The sequence below is a fragment of the Oryctolagus cuniculus genome, chromosome 5 (genome assembly GCF_964237555.1).
Source record: "Oryctolagus cuniculus chromosome 5, mOryCun1.1, whole genome shotgun sequence".
NCBI classification, from domain to species: domain Eukaryota; kingdom Metazoa; phylum Chordata; class Mammalia; order Lagomorpha; family Leporidae; genus Oryctolagus; species Oryctolagus cuniculus.
In genome coordinates this window covers 145,576,278-145,604,005 of record NC_091436.1, presented here as the reverse complement: position 1 = coordinate 145,604,005, position 27,728 = coordinate 145,576,278, and the positions used below count along the sequence as shown (strand labels likewise).

Sequence of the window (27,728 nt, the reverse complement as noted above, 5' to 3'; positions counted from 1 at the left end):
TTCCATTTCTTCAGTGTTTTTAATTTCTTTCAAGAATGTTGTAGAGCATGTAGAATCTATGCTTTGTACTTTTTTTTTAAATTATTTCTAAGGATTTTAACCCTTTTGCTGCTTTTGTAAATGGAACTGTTTTTAATGCCATTATAATATCATGTTTGTATACAAAAACACAATTGATCTTTGTATATTGACCTTGTATTACTTGTGGAACAGTATTTTTAAACTCTTGAGATTATAATGTGCCACCAGCTCTGGGAACCACCCATGCCCTCAGTTCTAATCGGAGAAGATACTTCTACATCCATCATCACTGCTTCTAAGTCATTCAATAATGCTGAGCATATGAACTCCAGGGAAGGAAGGACTCTTTCCTATCCAGCATCTCCATGGAGACTGCATGCATCCAGCTAGATCCAGAAGATGTAGCAAAGAAGGCTCAAGGAGAAGATTTTATTGGTAAAAGATAAAACTCTGATGGAGAAACTTTAAATAGTTAACCCAAATGGTTTAAATGGTTTAATAGTGATGTTACTTTTCCTGAAAAGTGCATGACAGTCTACCTTGTAAGTACGAGAACAGTCATTCAACATGGGAGATTGGACTTCCATTCGATATGGGCTTTGGTGAAAAGTACCTCCAGTTCCCATCAAGCAATAGTCAACAAACATTTCTATCTTTATCTCAAGTGATCATGAAATATCTAAAATAAGAAACTCAGTGATTGAAATAGCTTTGAAGAGAAATCCCCTGCAAATGCTTCAACTTAGTCCAGTGCCTACAAGGAAGCCAATTCACTCTGTTAAACTAGAACATCCCAATATGAGTAATTCCATAACTCTTCAGACGACCTTCCAGAAGTTTTTCTTTTGCCCACCTGTACTGCCTTCCTTAGCAGAAGGAGGCCTCAATTCTTAAACTAGTCCCAAAGAGATGTATCTGCGCCAAGTGCTATCTTATGACACAGTATGCCCAGAAAAGCAACCAATGGCTCCAGGAGAAAGAAAACAAGAAAGCTTGCCAAGTTTACATCCTTCTATTTCCTCCAAAGAAACATTAGCTCTCAGAGCTGTAATCCCTCAGCTGGCACCAAGGTTCCAGCAAACAGGCCCAGCACAAGCAGTGAGAATATGCACACCCCGGACTCGGCACAGGCAGATTCCATTGAACTCATTTGTCACTTTCTTCTTCCTCCCCCTATAAGAATCCCTGCTTGAACTCCTAGGCAGTGCTTTTGAATCTCTCAGGATGCACAGAAGGTCTCAGCAACAGAGAAAGAAACAAAACGTAAATTAATACGAGGTGAAGAAATCTCCCCTAGCCACTTAGCACTACACAAGTTATCTGAAGAAAATACAACGATGTAACCCAATCTAAAGAAACACATTGGGTACTAAAATTTTCCTGGAGAAATCAGAGTCAGTAATAAAACTATACCCTGCAAAAAAGATGCAATGGCTAGTTATGTAATAAAGCAAGTGAAGATATGTGTTAGAAGCTGCTGTGGTTTGAATGATGGTGTTTCCGGGGCTGGCACTGTGGTGTAGTAGGTTAAGCCTCCACCTGTGGTGCCAGCATCCTATATGGGTGCCAGTGTATGTCCCAGTTGCTCCTCATCTGGTCCAGCTCCCTGCTAATGACCTGGGATGGCAGCAGAGGATGGCCCAAGTACTTGGACCCTGCACCCACATGGGGGACCCAGGGGAAGGTCCTGGCTCCTGGCTTCAGATTGGCTCAGCTCTGGACGTTGCAGCCATTTGGGGAATGAACCAGTGGGTGGAAGACCTCTCTCTCTGTCTCTCCATCTTTCTGTCTGTAACTTTGCCTCTCAAATAAACAAATAAATCTTAAATAAATAAAGGTGTTTCCTCCAGAATTCATGTTGAAACTTGATCCCCATTGCAATCATATTAAGAGGTGGGAGATGATCAAACCACAAGCGCTCCACCCTCTGAATGGGAGGGCATCCTTCTATAGGGGCTTGAGGTTGAGGGAGAGCTCTCCTGCTTTGCTGTGAAGACACAAGGCACCACCCTGGAAGACAGCAGCCCTCATCAGACAACCATCCTGCTGCCACCTTCACCTTGGGCTTCCCAGTCTTCAGAACTGACAGTAGTAATTTTTTCTCCTTTCTAAGATTTATTTGAAAGTCAGAGTTACAGAAAGAGAGAAAGAGAGAGAGAGAGAGAGAGAGAGAGAGAGACAGAGAGTGACATCTTCCATCTGCTGCTTCACTCCCCAAATGCAGCTGGGGCTGCAAGCTGAAACCAGGAACCAGGAGCAACTCCTGGGTCTCCCACGTGGGTGCAGGGGCCCAAGCACTTGGGCCATCTTCAACTGCTTTTCCCATGTCAGCAGGGAGCTGGATTGGCAGCAGAGTGGCCAGGATTCAAACTGGCACCCATATGAGACGTTGGCACTGCAGACAGAGGCTTATCCCGCTGTGCCACAGAGCTGGCCCCAAAATAAATTTCTATTGTTCACAAGTTACCTCATCTCAAGTTTTTTATTACAGTAACACAAATGGACTAAGACAGAATCTAAGAGGCCGTAGGCATATTCATTGCAAAATTCTTTCACCTTCTTTGAATGTTTGAAAACCTTCATAGCAAACTGTTGTCCAATTTTTTAAACTAAATTCAAAAGAAAAAAAAAACTGACATCATTCATCAAATCTCAGATTTCAACATTCCTTAAAGCATACATCATCTCTACTATATTTTAAATAAAACACCAGTATCTGTTTCAGTACTTAAACCAGAGTTAGAACAAATTATAGTGAAAGAACATCTTATGAATTAAAACTAATGGGACAAATATTAATTTGTGACTATCTAGATTTTTGAAATTTTAAAAGAATATTTACATTGTATACATGAAAGCTAATATGCCATCTGTTATATTTTCCTACAGTATATACCTTATAAAGTTAGCATGCAAAATAGCTCACATTAACGACCCAGAAGTTGAACAACGGTGATGCTGTCACAGCTGCCTGGAGAGGCCATTGTTTCTCTATGTGAATGATGATTAGGAGTACGCACTATTGGTTGAGAATAGACCTAAGCCCTGAACAAACTGCCTCCCTGGTTAGTTATAAGACACAATCTCCTAGATGCAAGAAACATGAAATCTGAAAGGTTGGGCAGCGACTAGGTTAGTTATTAGGAAACTTATTTTATTCAAAATTAATTTGAAATAATTTTATTTGGTTACCCCATGGTATAATCAGGGTAACTTCCTAATTATAATTTAAATAGCATCAAAACTACAACTTTCCTTACCTTATAATATACCCCCAAAAGTTTAATTCTACAAAACTCTAAGTTTTTTTTTTTTTACATTCTGTAAAAAGTAAGTTTCCAGAAATCATTGGTCTTTATATTTGGCAATTTTTTCCAATGCAATTGCCATAATTTGAACCAGTCTTCCTTTTCTTTCTCTTAGTAAATCCATGTGTTACAGACATGAGGCTACTTTTCTTTAAAACAGTTATTTTATTTATTTATTGAAAATCAGAGTTACAGAAGGAGAAGGAGAGGTAGAGGTCTTCCATCTGCTGGTTCACTCACCAACTGGCCACAACGGCCGCAGCTGCGTCGATCTGAAGCCATGAGCCAGGAGCTTCCTCTGGGTCTCCCACATGGGTGCAGGGGTCTGAGGACTTGGGCCATCTTCTACTGCCTTCCCAGGCCACAGCAGAGAGCTGGATCAGAAGTAGAATAGCCGGGACTCGAACCGGCACCTATATGGGATTCTGGCACTGAAGGCAGTGGCTTTACGCCATAGCACCAGCCCCTATGAGGCTACTTTTGACTGTTGTTAAAATCTAACCCAGCTACTATCCTTGAACTACTACTTTCCAAATACATGAAGCTGATATATATTCCAGCAAACCAGACTCTCCTGGCAAAAAAACTTTATGATCTTGTTTCAGAAATGTGTGTCCATGGTCACAGAGAGAGCATATGTATTTCAAAACACATTATTAGTGAGCAATTAATATAGGCTTCACCAATAAAGTGGTCTCCAAGTACCCTAAACCAGTGCATCAGTATCACCTGGAGGTTGAATCAAAATACAGAGAGTTGGGCCCCATTCCCACAGTTTCTGATTCAGTAAGTCTAAAGTGGGGCTCAACAATTTTGCTTTCTAGGGTCTGCTGTTACCACATATCGTTGAGTTACCGCCTGTGCCTCTGGCAGCCTGTATCAGACCACTGATTTCAGTCCCAGCTGCTCTGTGTCTAGTCCAGCTCCCTGCTAACGCACCTTGGAAAGAAATGAATGATGGCCCATGTACCTGGGCTCCTGTCACCACGTGAGAAACCCAGATGGAATTCTGGGTTCTTCTTGGCTTTGTCCTGGGCCAGCTTTGCCATTCAAAATAAATAAAATAAATTTTTTAAAAAAGGTTATACACTCACTTCTGTTCTCTGGAAAGCTCTTTTGGGTCTTTTAAATCAGTTGTTCCCTACAACCATTGGTACCTACTAAACCTTTATATAGATGAGGATGCTTCAAAAAGTTCCTGGAGGCCAGATGCTGTAGTTCAGCAGGTTACCTGCATCCCATACCAGAGCGCCGGTTTGGAGTCCTCGCTACTCTACTTTTGATCCAGCCTCTCCTAGAAAGTAGCAGATGATGGCTCAAGTACTTGAGTTCCTGCTCACCCATGTGGGAGAATCAGACAGGGTTCTTGGCTCCTAGGTTTAGCCTGGCTCAGCCACCTGTGTTGCAGCCTTTGGGAAGTGAATTAACAAATGGAAGATCGATCTCTCTTTCTCCCTCTCCCACTCACTCCCTCTGCCTTTCAAATAAATAAATAAATCTTTTTAAAAAGTTCATGGGCCGGTGCCGTGGCTCACTAGGCTAATCCTCCACCTAGCGGCGCCGGCACACCGGGTTCTAGTCCTGGTCGGGGTGCCGGATTCTGTCCCGGTTGCCCCCCTTCCAGGCCAGCTTTCTGCTATGGCCAGGGAGTGCAGTGGAGGATGGCCCAAGTGCTTGGGCCCTGCACCTGCATGGGAGACCAGGAGAAGTACCTGGCTCCTGCCTTCGGATCAGCGCGGTGTGCCGGCCGCAGCGCACCGGCCATGGCGGCCATTGGAGGGTGAACCAAAGGCAAAAGGAAGACCTTTCTTTCTGTCTCTCTCACTGTCCACTCTGCCTGTCAAAAAATAAATAAATAAATAAAATAAAAATAAAAAGTTCATGGAATGGGCCCGGCACTGTGGCATGGTAGGTAAAGCCGCTACCTGCAGTGCTGGCATCCCATATGAGCACTGGTTCAAGTTCCGGCTGCTACACTTCCGATCCCACTCTCTGTTATGGCCTGAGAAAGCAGCAGCAGATGACCCAAGTCCTTGGGCCCCTGCACCCGTGTGGGACACTTGGAAGAAGCTCCTGGCTCCTGGCTTCGGATCAGCACAGCTCTGGCCGTTGTGGCCAATTGGGGAGTGAACCAGCAGATGGAAGACCCCTCTCTCTCTTTCTCTCTCTGCCTCTCCTTCTCTCTCTGTGTAATTCTGACTTCAAATAAATAAATAAATCTTAAAAAAAAAAAGTTCATGGAACATGAAATTAAAAGATAAAATTTATCTTGATGGAAAAATATTTTGAAATATATGCAAATGAGTTCATTTAAAAAGTTCATTGAAAATATATACCATGAAAAAACAATGCATGGATTTAAAAAAAATTTTGCACCAAAATAAGCTTATCTTCAGTTCTATTTTTCCATGAACTTTCTCAAGTGCCTTCATGTAAAATCAGTAACCAGTTGTCAGTTTGGGATTCAATAAGCCTTAGAAACTATAGGTAGGATCACTAAAACCTCTTATGAACCACGTTAACAAACTAAAATGGGGGAGCACACACTGCATGCTAGGCAGTACACTATTTATTTTCACAGTTCTTCTTCCAGCCAAACAATGCTCTGATCCAAGCATTAAGAGCATGAATCATGGGCAAGTTACTAAATTCTGCGTTGGTTTCTTCATCTATAAACTGGAGGCTAAATGTAAATAAATTTTTCTTTAAAGTACCCTTGCATAATACACATTATCAGGCAAGTCCTCACGTGCCCTTGTTTTTCCTCCTTCCTTGATTTCTTCCCACCAGATGACTAAATGGAAATTCAAAGAGAGTGAACAAACACCCTCTCCAGAAGTCACACCAAGAGGACATCCTTACTCAAGGATGGAAAGGTTCAGAACCACCGAGGCTTCCTGTTGGCAGAGCTGACTATAACTCACCTGATTCCAAGAGGTATGCTGGAATCCACAACACCACCTGACCTAACCAATCGTGGATGAACTGAATTGTTCAGAAAACAGGATTCTTGGGGTTGGTATTATGACACAGTGGGTTAAGCCATTGCCTGCAATGCCAGCATCCGACAAAGGAGTGCCAGTTCCAGTCCCAGCTTTTCTGCTTTGGATCCAGCTCCCTGGTAACACACCTGCTAAAGCAAAAGGCAGCACAAGGGCTTGGGTCCCTGCCACCCTGTGGGAGACGTGGATGGAGTTCCTGGCTCCCGGCTTTGGTCTGGCCCAGCCCTGCTGGTTGAGTAAACCAGTGAGGGAAGCTCTCTCTGTGTGTGTCTCTTCCTCTCTATCACCTGCCTTTCAAAATAAATAAGTAAACCTTTAAAAAAGAAAGAAGGAAGGAAGGGAGGGAGGGAGGAGGGACGGAAAGAAATAGATTTTTTTTGTTGTTTTTTAGCTGCCTATGTTTGTAAAATTTCTATTTCCTAGTAACATCTCGCCACTCTACATAAATATTTTTTGTGACTTTCTTTCTCCTGTTGCCTTAGGACCACTGCTATAAAAAGTATTTTTTCATTCATTTATCTCCCCTATGTGGAATACTTTTCTAGATACAGTCCATTTCTGCTACCTTGACGATATTGTGAATACCACAGCATAAAATCAGCCACAACTGTACATGCATTGATCAGACTGTCTTTTTTAAAAAAAAAAATAGATAAAATCAGGAGATGAGCTTGTTTTTATACAGTCTTCTTCCTCCTTTGAGAAGGAAGCATGGATTAAACACTGAGATATGCTCTTCTCACATATAAGATTAGAGAAGGTGAAAAGTTTGAAAATACCCTGGGTGTCAAAAGAAGGGACTTTCCTATGCTACTGGAGGGATTGCTACATTGGCAGAACATTGTGGGAAGGTCATTTGACATTGCTTTTAAATGTGCATACCTTTTGATGAAGCAATTCTAGTTCTGAAAATGTCTCATGGGGCAGATATTTTCACATTTACATAAATACAGGAATTTTCATTTATAAAAGCAAAAACCAGAAACAACCTTGAAATCCAGTATTAGGAGGGGCCTGGTGAAACAAATTTTGATACATGCATACCATAAAACATTATGTAACTCTTAATAAGAAAAGTAAGTCTGTATAGCTTATACAAAAATGTGTCTGCAGTATACCGAGTTAAATTTGTAAAACTTGAGCTAAAGAAAAGTGTCCATAATGATCCCTTGTCTCCATTAAGTGATGCAAATGAATATGCACCCATCCATATTTATGTCTGTTGCTTTATACACAGGGAAAGTATCTGGAAGAGGGAGTACAGGTGAATTGTTCATATGTTCAACACTTTTCAAAGCTTCTGTTTTATTTTAAGATAAGCATGTATTTACATATATAATTTAAAATTAGCTCCAATTTAAAAAGAAGTGAACAAGTAAAAATGGGCTAGGAGGGAGGAAACCAGCACCTGAGATTTCACTATATTTCTAGTTAAATTCTCTGCCCCCATCAGGGTACATGAAATTGGCCACCAAAAGCTTTGCATTTACCTCAAGTCTCATCTAGAACTGAAAACTGTTGTGGGTTAGCAATTGAAGGGAAGAGAGAATTCAACTATAAGGCCTTTCCTGTAGATTCTTCCATTGAGGGGGTGGGTGGTTCTTGATTTGCCTGTTGGCTTCCTAGTTCTACAGAAACAGAGGAACTAAAATCCTATGCACCCCACCCTTGAATTTCTGTAAACTTTGTAGAAATAGTTGAAGTTGGGAGAGGTAAATCTTTAGTGATGGCACAACATCCCATGCCTGACTCAAGTATTTTACATAAATGTATTTCAGTTTATTTGAAAGGCAGGGAAACAGACAGAACTCTTCTATCTATTAATTCACTCTCCAAATGTCCACAACAGCCAGGGCTGGGACAGACCAAAGCCAATCTGGGTTTTCCACATAGGTAGCAGAGACCTAAGTACTTGAGCCCTTACCTGCTGCCTCCCAGGAGTACACATTAGCAGGAAGCTGGAAGACGAAGATGAGCCAGGACTTGAACACAGGCATTCAGATATGGGAAGCAGGCATCCCATGCAGTGTCTTAACTACTATGCTAAAGGCCCACTCCTGACCCAAATGCTTTTAGAAAGTGGCAACTAATGAATGATTTGCTTGGAATGGCCAAATAGGCCTCAAAACATATTCACAAATACAATATATCATTACATTAGTAAACAAGTCATTACTATATACCAGCTTCATGATCTTGAAATTAGGGGTACTTTTTAATGCTCAACTCAGATACTTTTATAAATGTAATGAGTTAGAGCACTTAGAACAATGCCTTGGACTGAGCAGTGTTCAATAAACGCTAGCTACTATTACTGTACCAACTGTGATGATGGTTTTTTCCTAGCTTCTCCCCTTAGTGAGCTTCAAATCTAAGTGGAAAGATAAAATGAACCAATGTTAAATGGCTAGAATATAAGGCAATACAGATATTTCTATAAAATCTCCTTTTTGGTTCAAAATGCCTTCAGAAAAGCCTATTTTACATTAGCCTACTCAATGCCACCAATAAATTCCGCATCACCTAGTATATTACCTATTGAATAATTGAATAATGAATGGAGATGTGCCTTGATCCAGCAATGAAATGCCATGAGGAATCAAGCTGTCGAGTAACAGCCAGACTGGGCCAGGCCAAAGCTAGCAGCCAGGAATTTAATCTTGGTCTCCCACACAGGTGGCAGAGACTCAACTACTATGTGACATCACCACTGCCTCCCCCAGGATGCACACTGGCAGGAAGCTGAAATCAAGAGCAGAGCCAGGACTCTGCAGCAAGCCGCCCTCTGATTCTGTGCTTTCACGCGTGGTTGGTCCCTTCTCCCTGGAGCACTGCTCCCTCCCAGGGCCCCATTCATACAGCCGCCAAGCAACCTCCCAATCATCTTTTCAGCCTCAGCTCCTCAGGAACTCTTTGCTAAGCTCAAGTCTAGTACAAGTGAGTTTCTGCATGCTCCCACGGCACACTGTGCTTCCTCAATCAGAGGCTCTGCTTCCCACACAAGGGCCGAATGGGTTATGTGTGACGCGTGATGCACTGCCATTTGCTCTACAGTTAGCACAGTGCCTGGACACAGGGCATCAAGTGGCTGGGTAGAGCTTGAACTAAGATGGGAGGAGACTTAGAGGGAATTACAATCAGGGCACAACTTCAAAAGAATAAATAAACTGTGGTGACTTGTTAGGGGGACGTTCTCTCGTTGTAGCATGGTTTGCATGTTTGGCAATAAGCCTATCACCTTCTGATACATGGTTTGCAGAATTAAAGGTTGGCAAAGGTCTGCTTTTTAGAAAAGAAACCATATAGCATACAAGCAGATCACCAACTTCCCATCTTCTCAGCATTTCTTTGTGCAAAAACAATAAAATTGTGTTCCGTCGTACAGCTCCCCCACTCCCAGTCTGCTACCACACGCTTTCTCAGTGCAGAAAAGCCTAAAAGGACTCGTTCAACCTCTGATCAAAATCAAGAGTGTTGTGCAAATGGTACTTGTTTCAAAAGAATTCTGTCAATCCAAGGAGGAAATAAAGCACCATTTGTGAACATACCCGCTCTAAGGTGAGACATTCCAAGATACACCCAAAAACTGCATAGTTTTCAGGTTCAATAGAGTTGTGTAAATATACAAACACAATAAATACAGGAATACCGCACACTTTAAGGAATTTTCCCACACTAAGAAAGGCTATGAGACGCTCACTTAAAAAAGGGAAATTTTTCTGGAGCGAGGGGCCTTATAGAGGAAAAAAACTGAAGGATTTGTGCCTTCAACTGTGTTTGCTAGAAGTGGATTCCAACACGGAGAATGCCGTAAGGACTCACTGGGTATCCCTTCCACAAAGCAATGCTTAGATCCGAGTAAGGCAGGATGGGGCACGAGGAGATCCCAACAGTGCAGCTGCAACTGGGGCCTGAGTTGGTGCCCTCCAACAAGGTGTTTAGGGGTGGGAATGGCCCTACAAAGTGACCTCTTCCTAGGCCGTGGGGGCCAAGACCTTCATGTGTCTGCAGCGGCCACTGATGTGCAGGCCAGCCCCGGGGAATGGGGAACGGGACATACATCACCCTCTGGAGGGATCTGGTGAGAACAGTGTCCACACCAGTTGTATTTCCACGCCAAATAGAGTAAGGCCTTGCTTATCTGATTATGGGATCTAAATGCATGTGAATAATTAATATATTTAATTATGTATCTCCTTCAGCAAACTGAAATCTCCCATAGGAGAATGAATGATCTGGCTAGTTAAAATAACTGATGAGTTAGGGCTGGCATTGCAGCTCAGCGGGTTAAAGCCCTGGCCTGCTGCACCAGCATCTCATAGAGGTGATGGCTCAAGTTCCGGCTGCTCCACTTCCGATCCAGCTCCATGCTAATGCACATGGGAAAGCAACAGAGGATGGCCCAAGTACTTGGGCCCCTCCACCCACTGAGGGAGGCCCAGAAGAAGCTCCTGGCTCCTGGCTTTCGTCTGGCCCAGCCCTGGCTGTTGCAGCCATAGGGGGAATGAACCAGTGGATGGAAGATCTCTCTCTTTTTCTTTCTTCTCTCTCCCCCTCTCTCTGTAACTCTCTCTTTCAAATAAATGAAGTAAATCTTTTAAAAAAAATAAAGAAAGAAGAAAACACTATGGGGAGGGTTGGAATCTCAAGAACTGTTATAGAAATATCCCAAAACAGAGAAATGATTTGCTCAGAGCCATAAGCCATTGACAGAATGGGAACCAGAACCAGACCTGACTGTCAAGACTTCCCTGTCATAGCTCACCCCTCCCAAGCTGGACTGAGTACTGCAGAGTTTTTTATGAGTAACCTCATCCTTGTCCTCCAACAGAAAGATAAACTTCATTCAAATAATACAAAGTCAGCCAGTAGGATCACATTTTAACTAATAATAGCAAAACTGGATTTCATCCAGTTTGATCTTACAGAGCAGAACTAGGGGGCAAGTATGTGGCCCTGTAGTTAGGATACCCACATCCCACATTGCAGTACCTATTTTTGATTTCCAGCTCTTGCTCCTGACTCTAGCTTCTTGCTAATACAGTGATAGTGGGAGATGGCAGAAAATGGCTCAGATGATTGGATGCCTAGCACCCAAGTGGAAAACCTGGTTTAAGTTTTCAGTTTCTGGTTTGGGCCTGGCCAGCCTCGCTCCAGCTATTGTGGGCATTCAATGAGTAAATCAGTGGATAAAATCTGTTTCTCTCTCATAAATAATTTAAAAAAAAATATTTTAAAGAGCAGAACTAGCACTAATACTTACAAATTAAATTTTAAAAGGTTCCAAATTAATGCAAGAAAAGATAGTTTAGAATTAGAATTTCCTACCACTGAATAGGCAAAATTATAGTATATTTCAATCCTGTAACTTTTTAGTCAAAAACTAAACATCACACTAAAACCAGTAGAGATACAAATGCTAGTTCTATTGGCTTTATATATATATTGGTTTTATATACTGTATCTCAGTATATTCCAGGCACTGTAGTGTGTGCTATATAGTCTACTATAATCTTCTCTATAATCTCATGGTAGGATTTATTACTATCCCTATTTTATATAAAAGAAAATGAAGTCCTAGACTGCTCAAGGTCATCAACAGCTACCACCTGCTGGTCTAGTAAGTATACTCTCTGGCCTGGACTACTACATTTGCCTCCTAACTAGTTGTGTTTTCATCCTGGCTTCTGTAGTTTATTTTCAAGGCAGCCCTGAATGATTTGGATAGTTGATGTTATATATCAACTTGACTGAGCCAAGGGGGTGCCCAGATATTTGGTCAAACATTCATGAGGATGTTTCTGGAGGAGATTAGCATTTGAATCAGTGACTGAGTAAAGCAGATGACCTTTTTCTCTGTGGGTGGGCACCATCCAATCCATTGAGGGCTTGGCTAGAACAGGAAAGAGGAAGAAGGTGCCTCACAGCTTGAGCTGGACATTAGTCTTCCTGCTCTCAGACGAGGCCTCATCACACAGGCTCTCTTGGTTTGTAAGTCTTCAGATTCAGACTGGAACCTACACCATCAGTTCTCCTGGTTCTCCATCTTCCAGATGGCAGACTGTAGGACTCAGTCTCCATAGCTGGAAGATCCAATTCCTTGTAATAAATCTATAATCATATCTATGCATGCACACACACACATACGCACACACACACAAGCAGGTGCTCCAAAACGTTCACAGAAAAATGGAATTAAAAAGTAAGCTTATTTTTGGCACCATAGAAATCTGAAATCCATGAATAGTTTTTTCATAATATTCATTTTACATGAAGATTTTGTATATATATATATTTTGGGATATATATATATTTTCCTATGGTTATGTATCTCTGGAGAACCCTTACTAATATAGTAATCCATTTAAAACACTATCAGGAGGGTTGGCACTGTGGTGTAGCGAGTAAAGCTGCCATCTGCAGTGCCGGCATCTCTTATGGGCACCGGTTCAAGTTCTGGCTGTTCCTCTTTCGATCCAGCTCTCTGCCGATGGCCTGGGAAAGCAGTGGAACATGGCCCAAGTCCTTGGGCCCCAGCACCCATGTGGGAGACCTGGAAAAAGCTCCTGACTCCTGGCTTCAGATTGGCCCAGCCCTACCCTTTTTTTTATAATGGAATATTTTAATGTTTCGTTTTCCAGTTTCATACATATATGAAATTGGCCATGTTTATAAAACATGGAAGACTTCCTTAAATAAAGAAATGCATAATAAATGAATTAGAATGAATCAGTTTGCCCAGCTCTAGCCTTTGCAGCCATTTGGAGAGTGAACCAGTAGATGGAAGACCTCTCTCTCTGGCTCTGCCTCTCTGTAACTCTGCCTTTCGAATAAATAAACAAATGCATTGGCAGCCAGGAAAAGGATTTCTTTCATTAGGAGCATGAGGGGTACTAGAAGTCTTAAGATTCATTACAATTCTAGGACAATGTAATAGCAAAGACATTAGGGCCTAAGTAGTATGGATTTCTTTCACTGTTCTTCCCTCCTGGCCCATATTTGGAGAGTGAACCAGTAGATGGAAGACCTCTCTCTCTGGCTCTGCCTCTCTGTAACTCTGCCTTTCGAATAAATAAACAAATCTTTAAAACATTATCAGATCTTGCCACTCTGTGAATCAAAACCCTCTACTCTTAAATCAGAGTGAGGTCAAAATCCTTACCATAGCCTGTGAGGTCCTACACATTCTATACACAAACATCATCTCTCTAACTTTGTCTTCTGGTGGCTCCCCTATACACACACATACACACCCCTTCTCCAACCACACAGAGGGGCACACCAAGCACACTTCCAGCCTAAGGCCTCCACGCTGCTTCCCTCTGTCTAAAACATGTCAGTGGCTTGCTCCCCATTTCCTTCAGGTCTCTGCTCAGATAAGTTTATCAGTGAGACTTCCCTGACAATCCAACATGAAGCAGAAACCCCTACCCAAGAACACTCTCTACCCTCTCACTGTGCTCTGTTTTGTGACAGCACGTATCATCATCTGGCTTCTGTTTCTACTTGCTAGCAAGTTTGTCATGCAACTGAAGTTGAGCTCCTTAAAAACCAGGCCTTGACCCAATTGCTTGCCATTACATCCTAATCATCAGACTTGTGCAAGACACAGTAAATATTTGTTCAATAAATGAGGCTCAGGCAACTAAACTTCAGATGCTTCTCTGGAATGCCCAAACGCATTGGCAGCCAGGAAAAGGATTTCTTTCATTAGGAGCATGAGGGGTACTAGAAGTCTTAAGATTCATTACAATTCTAGGACAATGTAATAGCAAAGACATTAGGGCCTAAGTAGTATGGATTTCTTTCACTATTCTTCCCTCCTGGCCCATATTTTACTACTTTCCTTGAATAAGTAGGTGGTAAGCATTAGGCCTGGATGAGATCATAGGTCCAGGAAGCCAGCTCCTCCTTGAGTCATCTCTAATCCATTTCTCATGCTGTTACTATTTGGTCCCATTCGCAGATGCCATCTGACCCTGCAGCAACTCTGTTGTCAGTGGAAAATATAAGATTGAACTTGGCACTTCAAACTGGTGACTGGACCAATACAAATAAAATTTACTATCATTAAAACTCTTAACAGATATAAGCAGCAAGTATGTTGAAGTCAGTTCATAAAGATGAGAATAGGGGTCGGCACTGTGGTGTAGTGGGTTGGGCCTCTGCCTAAAGGGCTGGCATCCCATATGGGCACCAGTTTGAGTCCTGGCTGTTCTTCTTCCAACCCAGCTCTCTGCTATGGCCTGGGAAAACGGCGGAGGATAGCCCAAGTACTTGGGCCCTTGCACCTGCATGGGAGACCCAGAAGAAGCTCCTGGCTCCTGGCTTTGGATCAGCCAAACTCCAGCCATTGTGGCCATTTGGGGAGTGAGCCAGCAAATGGAGCACCTCTCTCTCTCTCTCCCTCTCTCTGGTTGTAACTCTACCTCTTATATAAATAAAATCTTTTTAAAAAGTTTTTAAAAAGATGAGGATAAACTCACTGACTTACTCTTGACCATCCAAGCAAATAAGAGAAAGCATAAAACTACCTTTGCAATCCAATGTACTTTAGTACCAAACACTAAAACAATAATAGAGTGATTTTAATGGTTAAAATTTAGTCTTGTCAACTTAATAGCAATAGAAGACATGGAAATCTCGAGGGATGGAGACTTCAGAAGCTTTAGAAAGTTTTGGCAGTTCATGTGACCAGAAGAAGTGAAAGAAAATTGTTCCGTGGCATTGGCTAACAGGTTTTTTTCTGTCAGAATAAGATCGAAGTCAGCGAACTCAAAAGGTTTCCATAGCCTTGGCAACTCATGGCTAGAGCCTAGGGAGATTACTGACACCATAAACAAGAGTGTCAATTTGTTAAGTCAACAACAGGAGTCACTGTGCACTTACTTCTCATGTGGGATCTGTCCTTAATGTGTTGTCCAATGTGAAATAATGCTATAACTAGTACTGAAACAGCACTTCACACTTTGTGTTTCCGTGTGGGTGCAAACTGATGAAATCTTTACTTAATATATACTAAATCGATCTTCTGTATATAAATATAATTGAAAATGAATCTTGATGTGAATGGAATGGGAGAGGGAGTGGGAGATGGGAGTGGTGTGAGTGGGAGGGAAATTATGGGGGGAAAAGCCATTGTAATCCATAAACTGTACTTTGGAAATTTATATTTACTAAATAAAAGTTAAAAAAATACAAAAAAGTATCATACTAAAAAAAAGAAAACTTTTATTTAATAAATATAAATTTAGAAAGTACAACTTTTGGATCATAGTGCTTTTCCCCCAATACCCGCCCTCCCACCCGCAAACCATCCCGTCTCCTACTCCCTCTCCCATCCCATTCTTCATTGAGATTCATTTTTAATTATCTTTATATAAATAAGAGCATTTAGTATATACTAAGTAAAGATTTCAACAGTTTGCACCCACACAGACACACAAAGTATAAAGTACTGTTTGAAGACTATTTTTACCATTAATTTGCATAGTATAACACATTAAGGACAGAGATCCTACATGGGGAGTTAAGTGCACAGTGACTCCTGTTGTTCATTAACAATTGACACTCTTATTTATGATGTCAGTAATCTCCCAAGGCTCTTGTCATGACCTGCCAAGGCTATGGATGCCTCTTGAGTTCACAAACTCAGACCTTATTTAGACAAGGCCATAATCAAAATGGAAGTTCTCTCCTCCCTTCAGAGAAAGGTACCTCCTTCTTTAATGGCCCATTCTTTCCACTGGGATCTCACTCACAGAAATCTTTCATTTAGGTCATTTTTTGCCACAGTGTCTTGGCTTTCCATGCCTGAAATTCTCATGGGCTTTTTAGCCAGGTCCGAATGCCTTAAAGGCTAATTCTGAGGCCAGAGTGCTGTTTAGGGCATTTGGCCAACAGTTGTAAGATGCCTCATTATTTCCTGCAGTTCTAGAGAGTTTTCAATGAAAGGTCCTTAAAATGGTACTAGAGTAACATGGCAAGTCAACAATGAATTATATTACTATATTCATCTTAGGGGTAAGTAGCTCTCAGACAAATGGAAGGGGCGGGTATTTGATGCAGAAGTAAAGATGCTGCTTAGGATGCTGTATCCCATGTTGAAGTGCTGGGATTCAAGTCCTGGCTCTGCTTCCTAATCCAGTTTCCTGCTAATGCACATCCTAGGAGGCAGCAGATGATGCATCAAATGCTTGCGTCCCTGACTCTCATATCAGGGACTCAAACTGAGTTCCAGGCTCAGCTGTGACCTGGTCCAGCATGGCTGTTGTGGTACTTGGTTAGTGAACCAGCAGAAGGAAGATGGCTCTCTGCCTATGTCTGTCTCTCTGCTTTTCAAATAAAATGAAAACAAATAAAACTTTTTTAATGGTAGCATGAGATACTCTTCCATCTGAATCTTTTACATCCATCAGAATTTTTTACATCCATCGGAAATGTGCTCATCTATTTACTTTTTAAAAAAAATTTTATTTATTTATTTGAATGTTAGTTACAGACAGTGAGAAGGAAAGACAGAGAGAAAGGGCCTCCATCTGCTGGTTCACTCCCCAGATGGCCGCAATGGCCGGAGCTGCGTCGATCCAAAGCCAGAAGCCAGGAGCTTCCTCCAGTCTCCCACATGGGTGCAGGGGCCCAAGGACCTGGGCCATCCTCCACTTCTTTCCCAGGCCACAGCAGAGAACTGGATCAGAAGAGGAGCAGCCAGGACTAGAACCGGCACCCATATGGGATGCTGGCGCCGCAGGCAGAGGATTAACCTACTGTGCCACGGCCGCCGGCCCCACTTTTTTTTCTTTTAAATCTTATTTATTTATTTGAGAGATAGAGTTACGGGGTGGGGGAGGGGGAGGAAGAGACAGAGAGAGAGAGGTCTTCCAACCACTGGTTTGCTCCCCAACTGGCCACAATGACTGGAGTTGGGCCAATCTGAAGCCAGGATCCAGGAGTTTCTTTCAGGTCTCCCACGTGGGTGCAAGGGCCTCAGTATTTGGATCATCTTCCACTGTTTTCCCAGGCCATTAGCAGGAAGCTGAATTGGAAGTGGAGCAGCCGGGACACAAACTGGCGTCCATATGGGATGCTGGGGATGCAGGTAGAAGCTTAGCCTACTATGCCACAGCGCCAGCCCCAACTTTCTCAGTTATATTGCTTTTTCCCTTGTCCTACTTTTGGAACTTCAGTTCAGAAGTCCAAGAACCATAAGCCACACTTAGAAAAAGTCCAACAGAGAAATTCCTCTCTCTATCCTTGCTGCTTGTCTCTGGATGTCTCAGAACAGTAGTGGAGTTGAACTCACCTGGATAGCTACCTTTTCAAAAAGACTAATGAGGAAGCTAGTCATATCTTTTATGAGTCTTCATTCCTCTAAAACACTTTTTTACAAACTGAGCAGCTCGGGATACCAACGGAACTTAGGAAAGAAAGGCATCATAATAAGGTCAGCTTGAATAGGCTTGGCACCGTGCCATATGCTTTAGTGCACAGCTCATGTATTACACCCCCTACCACACTCCAAGATAGGTGGTATCATCTCCTCCCTTTCACATCAAACAAGTGAGGACACTAAGCGCTGCAGATGCTAAAGAACTCACCCCAAATCGAACACCACTAAATGGAAAAGTCTGAGCTTGAGTCTGGCTCTCATGGTCTCCCTAACGGCCTTCTCAGACACTACGCTAGACTGCAAGGGAGAAATAGGGGCAGGAGTAGGAAAATGACATTCCTTTCTCCTAATGCAGATATCAGTTAGAATGCAGGAAAGAAGCACTGCACGCTCTCTGCCTTATTTGGAAGTTACCAGCCCACGAGTACACAGGCATGCACACACACACGCAAACACACACACATGAGCACACGCACTGCAAATCTTCCCAAACTGTAAACGTCTCCCAGGCCAGCCGTGGGCTTTCTTAAAGGTCATCCGACAGGCCCCAAGGGAAAGAGGGGTTTGGTCTAAAAAGTTTTTTATTTCCTCTCACTTTTTAAACATTGGAAAATCCATTTGGCTCAGAGAAATGAATAGTAAAAGGAGCTCTAACTACCCACGGCCAACAAAATGTAATGGAAAAGAGTCAGGAATATGGCTGGACTTTATTTTCTTTTTGCTCAGCACATCCTGACTTTAATCTGAAAGGTAAATAGGCCAGGCCCAACATACCAACTCTTTTTAGGTGAAATTATCTAGGTTATAAAAACAAGCAACAACTGTGTTTTCATTCTCCCTGCATCCATGGCTGACAGAAATAGCCTCCAAAATAAATCAGAAGCAAATACTGCCCACCCAGGGAGCAAACCACAAATTTTCACTACTTTGATAACTGACTTTTATGAAACCTTTTCCTTTCACCTGAATTAAAATTATGCGTATTGCAAAAGCCAGAAAGGGAAAGTTCAAATTTTCATAATTGGGTTATTTAAATCTGCAGGCAAAAAAAGAGAGTGAGAGAAGAGGCAGACTCTGTGCATGTTCTTGGGAGGCTTCTATCTCTGAAATATTTAACTTGCAGAATAGAATAAGTGATTACACAGTACCCCTCTCAGTAACCACCCAACATCACCGTCTTTGTCTGCATCATACACCTAGTGACCTGTGACTTTAGCCGTGCTGGTGGGAGCCACGCCCATTTGTGTCTTATCTGTGTAGTTTCTCTTGCCTTATTCTACATTTTCTTCTGCATATTACAGCTGAGAAAATAACCTAATGGAAACCACTCTCACACACCGAACACCTCCATCAAGAAACAGGACATATTTCTGGGTTACTGGATGAACACCCATCACACCCCTCTCTCTGGATGCCATTCACATCAAGAATTACCTCTGGGGAATAATTTAAAGCAGCATTCTACGAAGCACCAGTTATGGACAAGGTCATAGGTGTTCCACTGAAAGGGGGGGCACAGCTAAGTGGAAATGCTTCCTCCAGAGGTTCACGGGGTCCCTCCTTTCTTATCAGCCACAAGATTTCTCAGAGCCTCTGAAATGTGAATGTGCCTCACATCCCTCCAAGGACAGGAACAGAGAATGGGGCCGTTTTCAAGCTAATTTGAATGTGGAACACTTTATTTAAGAATCATTTGTGGCGCTCAGGGTTTGGGGCAGGGGAGGGCACGGACACACCTGGGGTGAGGTGGCACCCATTTAAAGGCCAGGCCTCCCTAAAGAGAGGGAAACATCTGGTAACATGCAGTAGTCCAGAAAGACACTCATCACCCTCCCATTCCGCATTCCCCGACACATCGCACTCAGCATTTGGAGCACGGTGAAGATCTCTACCACCTTCATGTTAAAAATTAGAAATCAGATATCCAGTCCCACAATGGAGTTAGCTGGGGTAGAGTTAGTACAGGAGCACGCTGATCTTGGAAATGAAAAGAATTGGAGCTCACAGCAAAACAGCCAGGGACGTCACTTGGAGAGGACAGGACACAGGCAGAATGTTTAAAAAGCTTTATTAAATCTATGGAAATATACCAGGACAGCACCAACAAAGCAGGAGAACCACTATATTTGGACATTTCCTGGGGTAGAAGAGGTCTTAGCAAAACCAATAAAATCATATTAAATAGCATATGCTGAAGAAATCTTTCCCAGTCAATAATTCAGAGATGTCATCCAATCTTATTTAAAAGTGGAATTTAGTAGTATGTGGCACGTCAAAAAATGCTACAAATTTCTTTTCAGCCAGCCTTGAAACCTCATGACATATTGATATCTTTAACTTAAGCGAAGAGTAAAGTCTGGGGCTATTAGACACATGTTGAAATCATTTTTTAAAAAAGAAGAAATAAATCTTGCATCAAAAAAAAAAAAAAACCAGCTATAGTATTTCAAGTGAGTGTGATTCTCACAGCAAATTTACAGACACTAATGTAATCATGCTCGTGCAGCTCACAATTTGGGCAGGTCACAGGTAAGGGGGAAATAAGAAAAACAGGGGAGCTGATCTGTATAGGTGCATCAAGTTCCCAAACTGGAGAAGTAGCAAAAGTATCAAGCCATCTGACTTTCTGCTTTTGTGTATTCCCCATCCCTAGGGAGGTGTGATCCTACAGGACAGAACAATGCAATTTAGTGACTCCTCAGCCCCAAATTGCTAAAGGAAAAATCAGAAACTTGGTGCTGTTTTTAATTAGCAGCTAACTACTGGAACACTAAAGGCTAATACAGTTATTAAGTGTTAGCTCCTTGGGAATATGACATGCAGCCTTTTCTTGTATGTTGACGCACAAACTTGAATTCTGTACCATGAAATCTCACAGCAGAAAACAAGTCCCAGATCCTGCTCTTAAACATCAGTAACCCTCAGAGAAAATTTTCCATTCTGGTTTATACTAAATGCTGCCTCTGACTCATTGGTTTCAAGGATTAGCAAGGGTCTGGAACATGTGTGAGAATGTCAGAGGAATAATCACTTTTGGAGGGCAGTATTCAGCAAGACCTGAGGAAACAGGAGCTGCTCTGGGACGACAAGGTCATTTCCTCGCTTCCTGTGAGGCACACACACCAACTAGACGGGGAAGCAGCAGCAGCACAGTCGCCGCTCCTCGGGGAAGCCAATTCCTGTCCAACACACCCTGGCCTTGCAATGCTGACCCCCACTTAGTGGGCCCTACTCCCTTCCTGAGCCTTCCTTACCCAACACTATACAATGAGCTATTGCTTGTCTCCCAGAAGTTCAGGTCCTGGAGGCTCAATGTGCTAACACTGGGAGCTGGTGGAAACTTAAGAGGTGAGGGTGGGGCCGGCGCTGTGGTGCAGCGGGTTAACACCCTGGCCTAGGGCGCCAGCATCCCATGTGGATACCGGTTCGATACCCAGCTGCTCCACTTCCAATCCAGCTCTCTGCTATGGCTTGGGAAAGCAGTGGAACATAGCCCAAGACTTTGGGTCTCTGCACCCACAAGGGAGACCCAGAAGAAGCTCCTGGCTCCTGCCTTCAGATGGGAGCAGCTCCAGCCCTTGCGGCCAATTGGGAAGTGAACCATCGGATGGAAGACCTCTCTCTCTCTCTCTCTCTCTCTCTCTCTGTCTCTCCTCTCGCTGTGTAACTCTTTCAAATAAATAAATAAATCTTTAAAAAGAAAAAAAGAGGTGAGGGTTTAGGCCAAGACAATTAGGTTATTGCGGGGTGCTGCCATTAGAAGGAATTAATGCAGTTACGGTACCCCAGTTAGTTCCCACAAAAACAGCTGCTGAAAAACCAGCACACCTGACCCCTGAATCACTCTGTGTCACCAGGGGATCTATGCCTCCCTCATGCACTGCCATGATGATGCCCTTCGCCAGGGGACAACAAAGCAAGGGGCTTCCACACAGGAGCCAGAGGCATGCTGCTTGGACTCTCGACCTTCAACCACGAGCTTCATAAACCTCTTCTCTTTACTAGGTACCCAGTCTTGGGTATTTTGTTATAGCAAAAGGAAAAGGATTAAGATTCCAAAAGTCCATTCTGAGAGAAAATTCTAAAATATTCCTGAAAACCCAGCATTTTGAGACTAGGGATAAAGATTATACCTGGGAAGTCTATGGAAATGAAGAAGAGATACAGCTGCTCAAGCGCCATAGATAAAACCTCCTTCAAGGTCTATCTGAGGACACACAAGGGTGCGTCAAAGCTTCGTGGAGCAATGGATGTAAGAGATAAGGTCATTTGGTGCAAAAATGTTTGAAATTCATGTATGATTTTTTTATAATACACATTTCCCATGAACTTTTTGAAGACCTCTGTATGCATGGATTTCAAAAGTTTTTGCACATAAAAAACATCTTAAATCCATCATCCTGTGAATTTCTGAGTTACCCTAGTATATCATTTAACATCTGTTTTAAAAGATGTATTTGTTTGGAAGGCAGAATGACAGAAAGAGAGACAGAGAGGGGGACAGAGATCTTCCATCTGCTAGTTCATTCTTCAAATGCCTGCGATAGCAAGGGCTAGCTCAGGCCAAAGCCAGAAACCTAGAACTCCATGTGGGTCTCTCAAATGGGTGGCAGAGACTCAAATACTTGGGCCATTATCCACTGCCTTCCAGGTGCATTAGCAGGAAACTGGACCATAAGTGGAGCCTTTGGAACTCGAATCAGCACTCTGATGTGCAGTGCCACTGTCCCAAGTGGCAGCTTAATCTACTGCACCATAATACCATCCCCCATCATGTAACTCTCTTTGACAGAACTCCTAAATTCATAAGAAAAAGGATATTTGCTGGGTCGAAGAAGGTAGGAAGGGTAGGGTTAGAAGTATCATTATGCTTTTAAAACTATATATATATGAAATACATAAAATCTGTTTCCTTTATATAAACAAAAATATATATAATTAAAAAAAAAAAAACAAAGAAAAAGATACTCCTTAACCACCCCAATAAATTTATTTATTTTCTTATTTTACAAAAATGATATTTGTTGCGATTTCCTTCTTTAATAGATAGATTCTGTTGCCTAGAATAGTTCCCAAAACACAGTCACTGCTCAGTAGATATTTGTTGAATGAATGAATGAATAAACGATATTCTTCTTTTCCATCTCTGAATCTTACAGGAACCCATTGGTCAATTTCCTATTGTTACATCTGATCCAGCTAGCCTTAAATGATACTTGTAATGAAGTTCATGAGCATCGACAGCAGGTATCATACTTAGTGACAAGTGTACTCCCGGGGATCTACAGCATTCTCTTTATTATGTGGAATAAAATGCCTTCAGCATATTTTGAAAATAGAATGAAAGGAGGTTTGATAAAGTAAAACAACTATATACTATGCACTTGCAATCAGGTCCAAATGTGGGATTTCCTTCCAAAGCAGGATCTCCTTGCAGCAAACTCTGGATTCTCAGTAAGCCACAGAAATACATTCTGTACTTTTAAAAATTTTTTCCTTTTGTATTTTCTCATAGCCAAAGCATCAGAGGAAAACTTACAGCTGTGCAGAAGATGCACCGGCATTCCTGGAGTGTGGTCATCTTGTCCAGGGACTGTTCGCACAGGCAGAGTTTGCAAGTGACGAGGGGAGCCAACGCCAGGTCTCCAGGCGTCGGATTTTCAGCAGTCATGGTTAGACACTGCAGTCTGCCGACTGAGCCCATCAGCCTCTCTTCTGCCTTCTTCAGTCTCCTCAATCCCTACAGAAAGGACCAAAGAGAAAATATTGCATCCATTGATTCAGTTATCATCTGACCTCCCCATCTGGGGGCCAAGAGAACAAATCCTCACCTTTAGTGATCTCTAAATGTATGGCCAATGCATTTCGGAGAAGCAAGGACCAAAGAACTTGCTTTCTTGGCATGGTGTTCCTGGAACTTTGAAACTTGAGCTGACTTCACTATCCTAATGTGCATCACGTAAACTATGGGAGATTAACAACCAATGAGGAGATGCTGGTAAAGCAGAGCTTCAGTTAGATCGCATGAGTGAGTTTGGAGATGTGCTGCACAGCATGACAGCTATCATTGGTAATAATATACTGTATGCTGGGCTGGCACTGAGGCACAATCGGCTAAAGCCCTGGCCTGCAGCACTGGAATCCCATACGGGCACCAGTTTGTGTCCTGGCTGCTCCATTTCCGATCCAGCTCTCTGCTATGGCCTGGGAAAGCCGTAGAAGGTGGCTCAAGTCTTTGGACCCCTGCACCCACATGGGAGACCCAGAAGGAGCTCCTTGCTCTTGGATTTGGATCAGCTCATTTCTGGCCATTGCAGCCATCTGGGGAGTGAACCAGCAGATGGAAGACCTCTCTCTCTTTCTAGCTCTACCTCTCTCTGTAACTCTTTCAAATAAATAAAATAAATCTTTTAAAAAATAATATACTGAGGCCAGCGCCGCGGCTCACTAGGTTAATCCTCCCCCTTGCGGCACCGGCACACCGGGTTCTAGTCCCGGTTGGGGCGCCGGATTCTGTCCCGGTTGCCCCTCTTCCAGGCCAGCTCTCTGCTGTGGCCAGGGAGTGCAGTGGAGGATGGCCCAAGTCCTTGGGCCCTGCACCCCATGGGAGACCAGGAAAAGCACCTGGCTCCTGGCTCCTGCCATTGGATCAGCGCGGTGCGCCGGCCGCGGCGGCCATTGGAGGGTGAACCAACGGCAAAGGAAGACCTTTCTCTCTGTCTCTCTCTCTCACTGTCCACTCTGCCTGTTAAAAAAATAATAATAATATACTGTATACTTGGATGGTATTGACAGATTTTAAATGTTCTCATCATGCACAAAATAATAAGTATTGGAGATGATGTTAATTCGGTTGATTTAATCACTTCATGATGCATACAAACATCAAAATATCACACTGTATACTATAAATATATATAATTTTGTCAATTATGATTTAATAAAGCTGGAAAGCAAACATCCACTATGAACAAACACACCAGTTAGGAGTTTCATTGCTACCACCAATACACAGTTTCAAAAAATTCTTAAAAATAAGGTGCCACCTCTGACCTCAGAATCAGCCCTTAAGGTATTCTGGTCTGGCTGAAAAGCCCATGAGAGCATTTCAGGCATGGAAAGCCAAGACACTGTAGCAAAAAATGTCCTACATGAAAGACCTCTGTGGGTGAGACCCCAGTGAAAAGAAGTGGTCATCAAAGAAGGGTATACTTTTTTCTAAAGAGAGAAGAGAACTTCCACTCTGCTTATGGCCTTGTCTAAATACTGAAGGAGTTTGTGGATTCAAAAGGCTTCCATAGCCTAGGCAGCTCGTGTCAAGAGCCTTGGTGATCACTGACATCACACATAAGAGTGTTAATTGTAAATTAACAAGAGTCACTGTGCACTAACTTCCTATGCAGGACCTCTGTCCACAAAAAGTTGTATTATGAGAGTTAACAATAAAACTTATTCTCAAAGATTTATTTCATGTTAGTGTATTAAGTGGAGGATATTCTTAAGTCTGATAAGTTTTAATTATGCCTAAGTGCCCAACTCCATTGCTTGTTTTCTTAGGTGCTTCCTTAATTAATGATAAAACTTTTTCTCAAGAGATTATTTTCTTTTAATGTATTAAATGGAGGATATTCTTATGTCTCATAAGTTATAGTTCTATCTAAGTGCTCGCAAAAGATGTACCATTCTTGGGTGCTTCTTTAAAGTTAATTAAGTTTCTAAAAAAATGTGAAGTTAAAAAAATAATAAGGTACCATTCAAAAGTTAAAGAATTATCACAAGATCCAGCAATTCCACTTCTGGGTATATAGGCAAAAGAATTAAAAGCAAGATCTCAAAGAGTTGCTTGTACATCCATGATCATAGCATCATTATTCACAATAACTGAAGGGCAGATATAGCCCAAGTACCCATCAACAGATGAATAAACAAAACCTAGTACATCCATACAATGAAATCTTATACAGCCCTAAAGGAATGAAATCCTGACACATGCTACAACATGGCTGAACCCTTAAGGTATTATGCTAAGTGAGACAAGCCAGCCAGAAAAGGGCAGAAGTTATATAATTCTGTGAGAACTTATATGAGGTAACTAGAAGAGTCAAATTTGTAGCAGCAGAGAGTACAATGGTGGTTACTAAGGGCTGATGGGAGGGGGGAATGACATGTTAACATTTAATGGGTATAGAGTTTCTGCATGGGATGATGAAAAACTTCTAGAAATAGATACTGGATGGTGCACATCACTAGATATACTTAACACCAGTGACCTGTATACCCCAAATGGTTGAAATGGTAACGTTTTAGGTTATGCACACTTTATTCTAATTAAAACTTTTTAAATAGTGTTGGTGTTCAGTGTATGCCTTCGCATACATTATTTTGTTTAATCTTCTGCAAATGTGATTATTTTCTTCATTTTACATATTAATTGAAGTATCCAGATGTTAAAGAACCTGCTAAAGTTCCCAGAGTTTGTACATGGCAGAGCATAACTCAAACTTCTATCTTCTGAGGTCAAACCTAGATCCTGAGCCACTATACCACAGTGGATATTACAGAGAGATGAGGCAGAGAAAGATGAAAACGGTGAAGTTTTACAGAACAAAACTCATCTCTACACACAGTACAACTATAGGAAAAGTATCTTTATACTAAAAAATAAAAATTACAACCAAAATCATTCCACTAGACTGATTTTATTCAAAACATCTTTAAAAGAAGTGAAATAATTGTTAAAATAGTCTTCCTACATTAATCTTATTTTATATCAGGAAATTTCATATTCTGTTTAAATAAGAGCAAAATCCTAAAAGTTATTATTTTAAAAGAATATGGTCAATTCTGATCTACAGAAATAATTGCAATACCCACCCCCTATAAGAATCAGACTTGGAGCCAGCACTGTGGCGTAGTAGGTAAAGACACTGCCTGCAGTGCCAGCATCCCATATGCACGCTGATTCTAGTCCAGGCTGCTCCTCTTCCAATCTAGCTCTCTGCTATGGCCTGGGAAAGCAGCAGAAGATGGCCCAAGTCCTTAGGCCCCTGTACCCATATGAGAGACCAGGAAGAAGCTTCTGGCTCCTGGCTTTGGATCGGCGCAGCTCTGGCCGTTGCAGCCAATTGGAGAGTGAACCAGTGGATGGAAGACACCTCTCTCTCTCTCTCTCTCTCTCTGCCTCTCCTTCTCTCTCTGTGTAACTCTGACTTTCAATTAAATTAAAAAAATAAATCTTTAAAAAAAAAAAAAGAACCAAACTCTTTTCCTCCCAGTGTTTGAGCAAAATAAGTTACTTGACATGTGCAGCATTTACTACCTGGCCTCAGTGGATTCTGTCTCAATACATGGGTAGAAATTTATTACAAAGGGTGGGTGGGAGATTGGAGTGAATGGAAAAAAAAAAAGATAGAATGAGATTTTTGCTTGTCAATTTGCCCTTGTTAACTTTCTTAATGTCATACCAGAAAGAGTCAAGTTACTAACTCTAGTAACTTGAAAATTTAAGGTTCTCCACTTACTCCCTAAGTAGTAGCAGTAGTCTCAATTCAAGATAAATGAAATAAGAAATTAACTAACAATTAGCTTCCAAAATGGAAGACATGATATTCCTTGGCGAAGGTCCAGTAAGAGGGAAAATACAATATTCTTCATCAATTTACTATTTGGCAAGCTATCAACCAAGAGCAAATTAAATTCAAATAAACCTGCACATAAGATTCAGGATTTTGAGACTAAAAAAAGAAGAAGAAAACCTCTTAGTTTATGCCTATTTGACTATCCAAAAATCAGGTTATTCTCTTGCACAGAAAAATAATGTGATTGGAAAGTATGATGTTTTACTATGACCCTCAACTAGTTACTTGAGAATTATCACTCCATTCTAACAAAAATGAATGATGTTACCTCTTCTCCCTCCCAGATTTTTCTTAGACAGCTATCACCAGTTTACTTCTCCAAGACTCCCCAGTGCATAGCACACTGCTCCCACCTAATTCCCAACTGCTA

General features: G+C 42.0%; 1 protein-coding gene across 17 annotated transcripts in view; it reads right to left on the bottom strand.

The window, feature by feature from the left end:
- Nucleotides 1–27,728, bottom strand: part of RNF144B (ring finger protein 144B) — a 203,681-nt gene that overhangs the window by 60,441 nt on the left and 115,512 nt on the right. For 16 of the 17 annotated variants that reach the window (XM_051832579.2, XM_070074316.1, XM_008274113.4 and 13 more), the window contains one exon: nt 23,260–23,460. In XM_051832579.2, coding sequence (XP_051688539.2) covers nt 23,260–23,424 — 165 coding nt within the window. In that variant the 5' untranslated portion in view covers nt 23,425–23,460. Of the gene's footprint in view, nt 1–23,259; nt 23,461–23,551; nt 23,680–27,728 lie in introns of those variants that run through there. The other variant, XM_070074325.1, reaches the window with a different exon arrangement.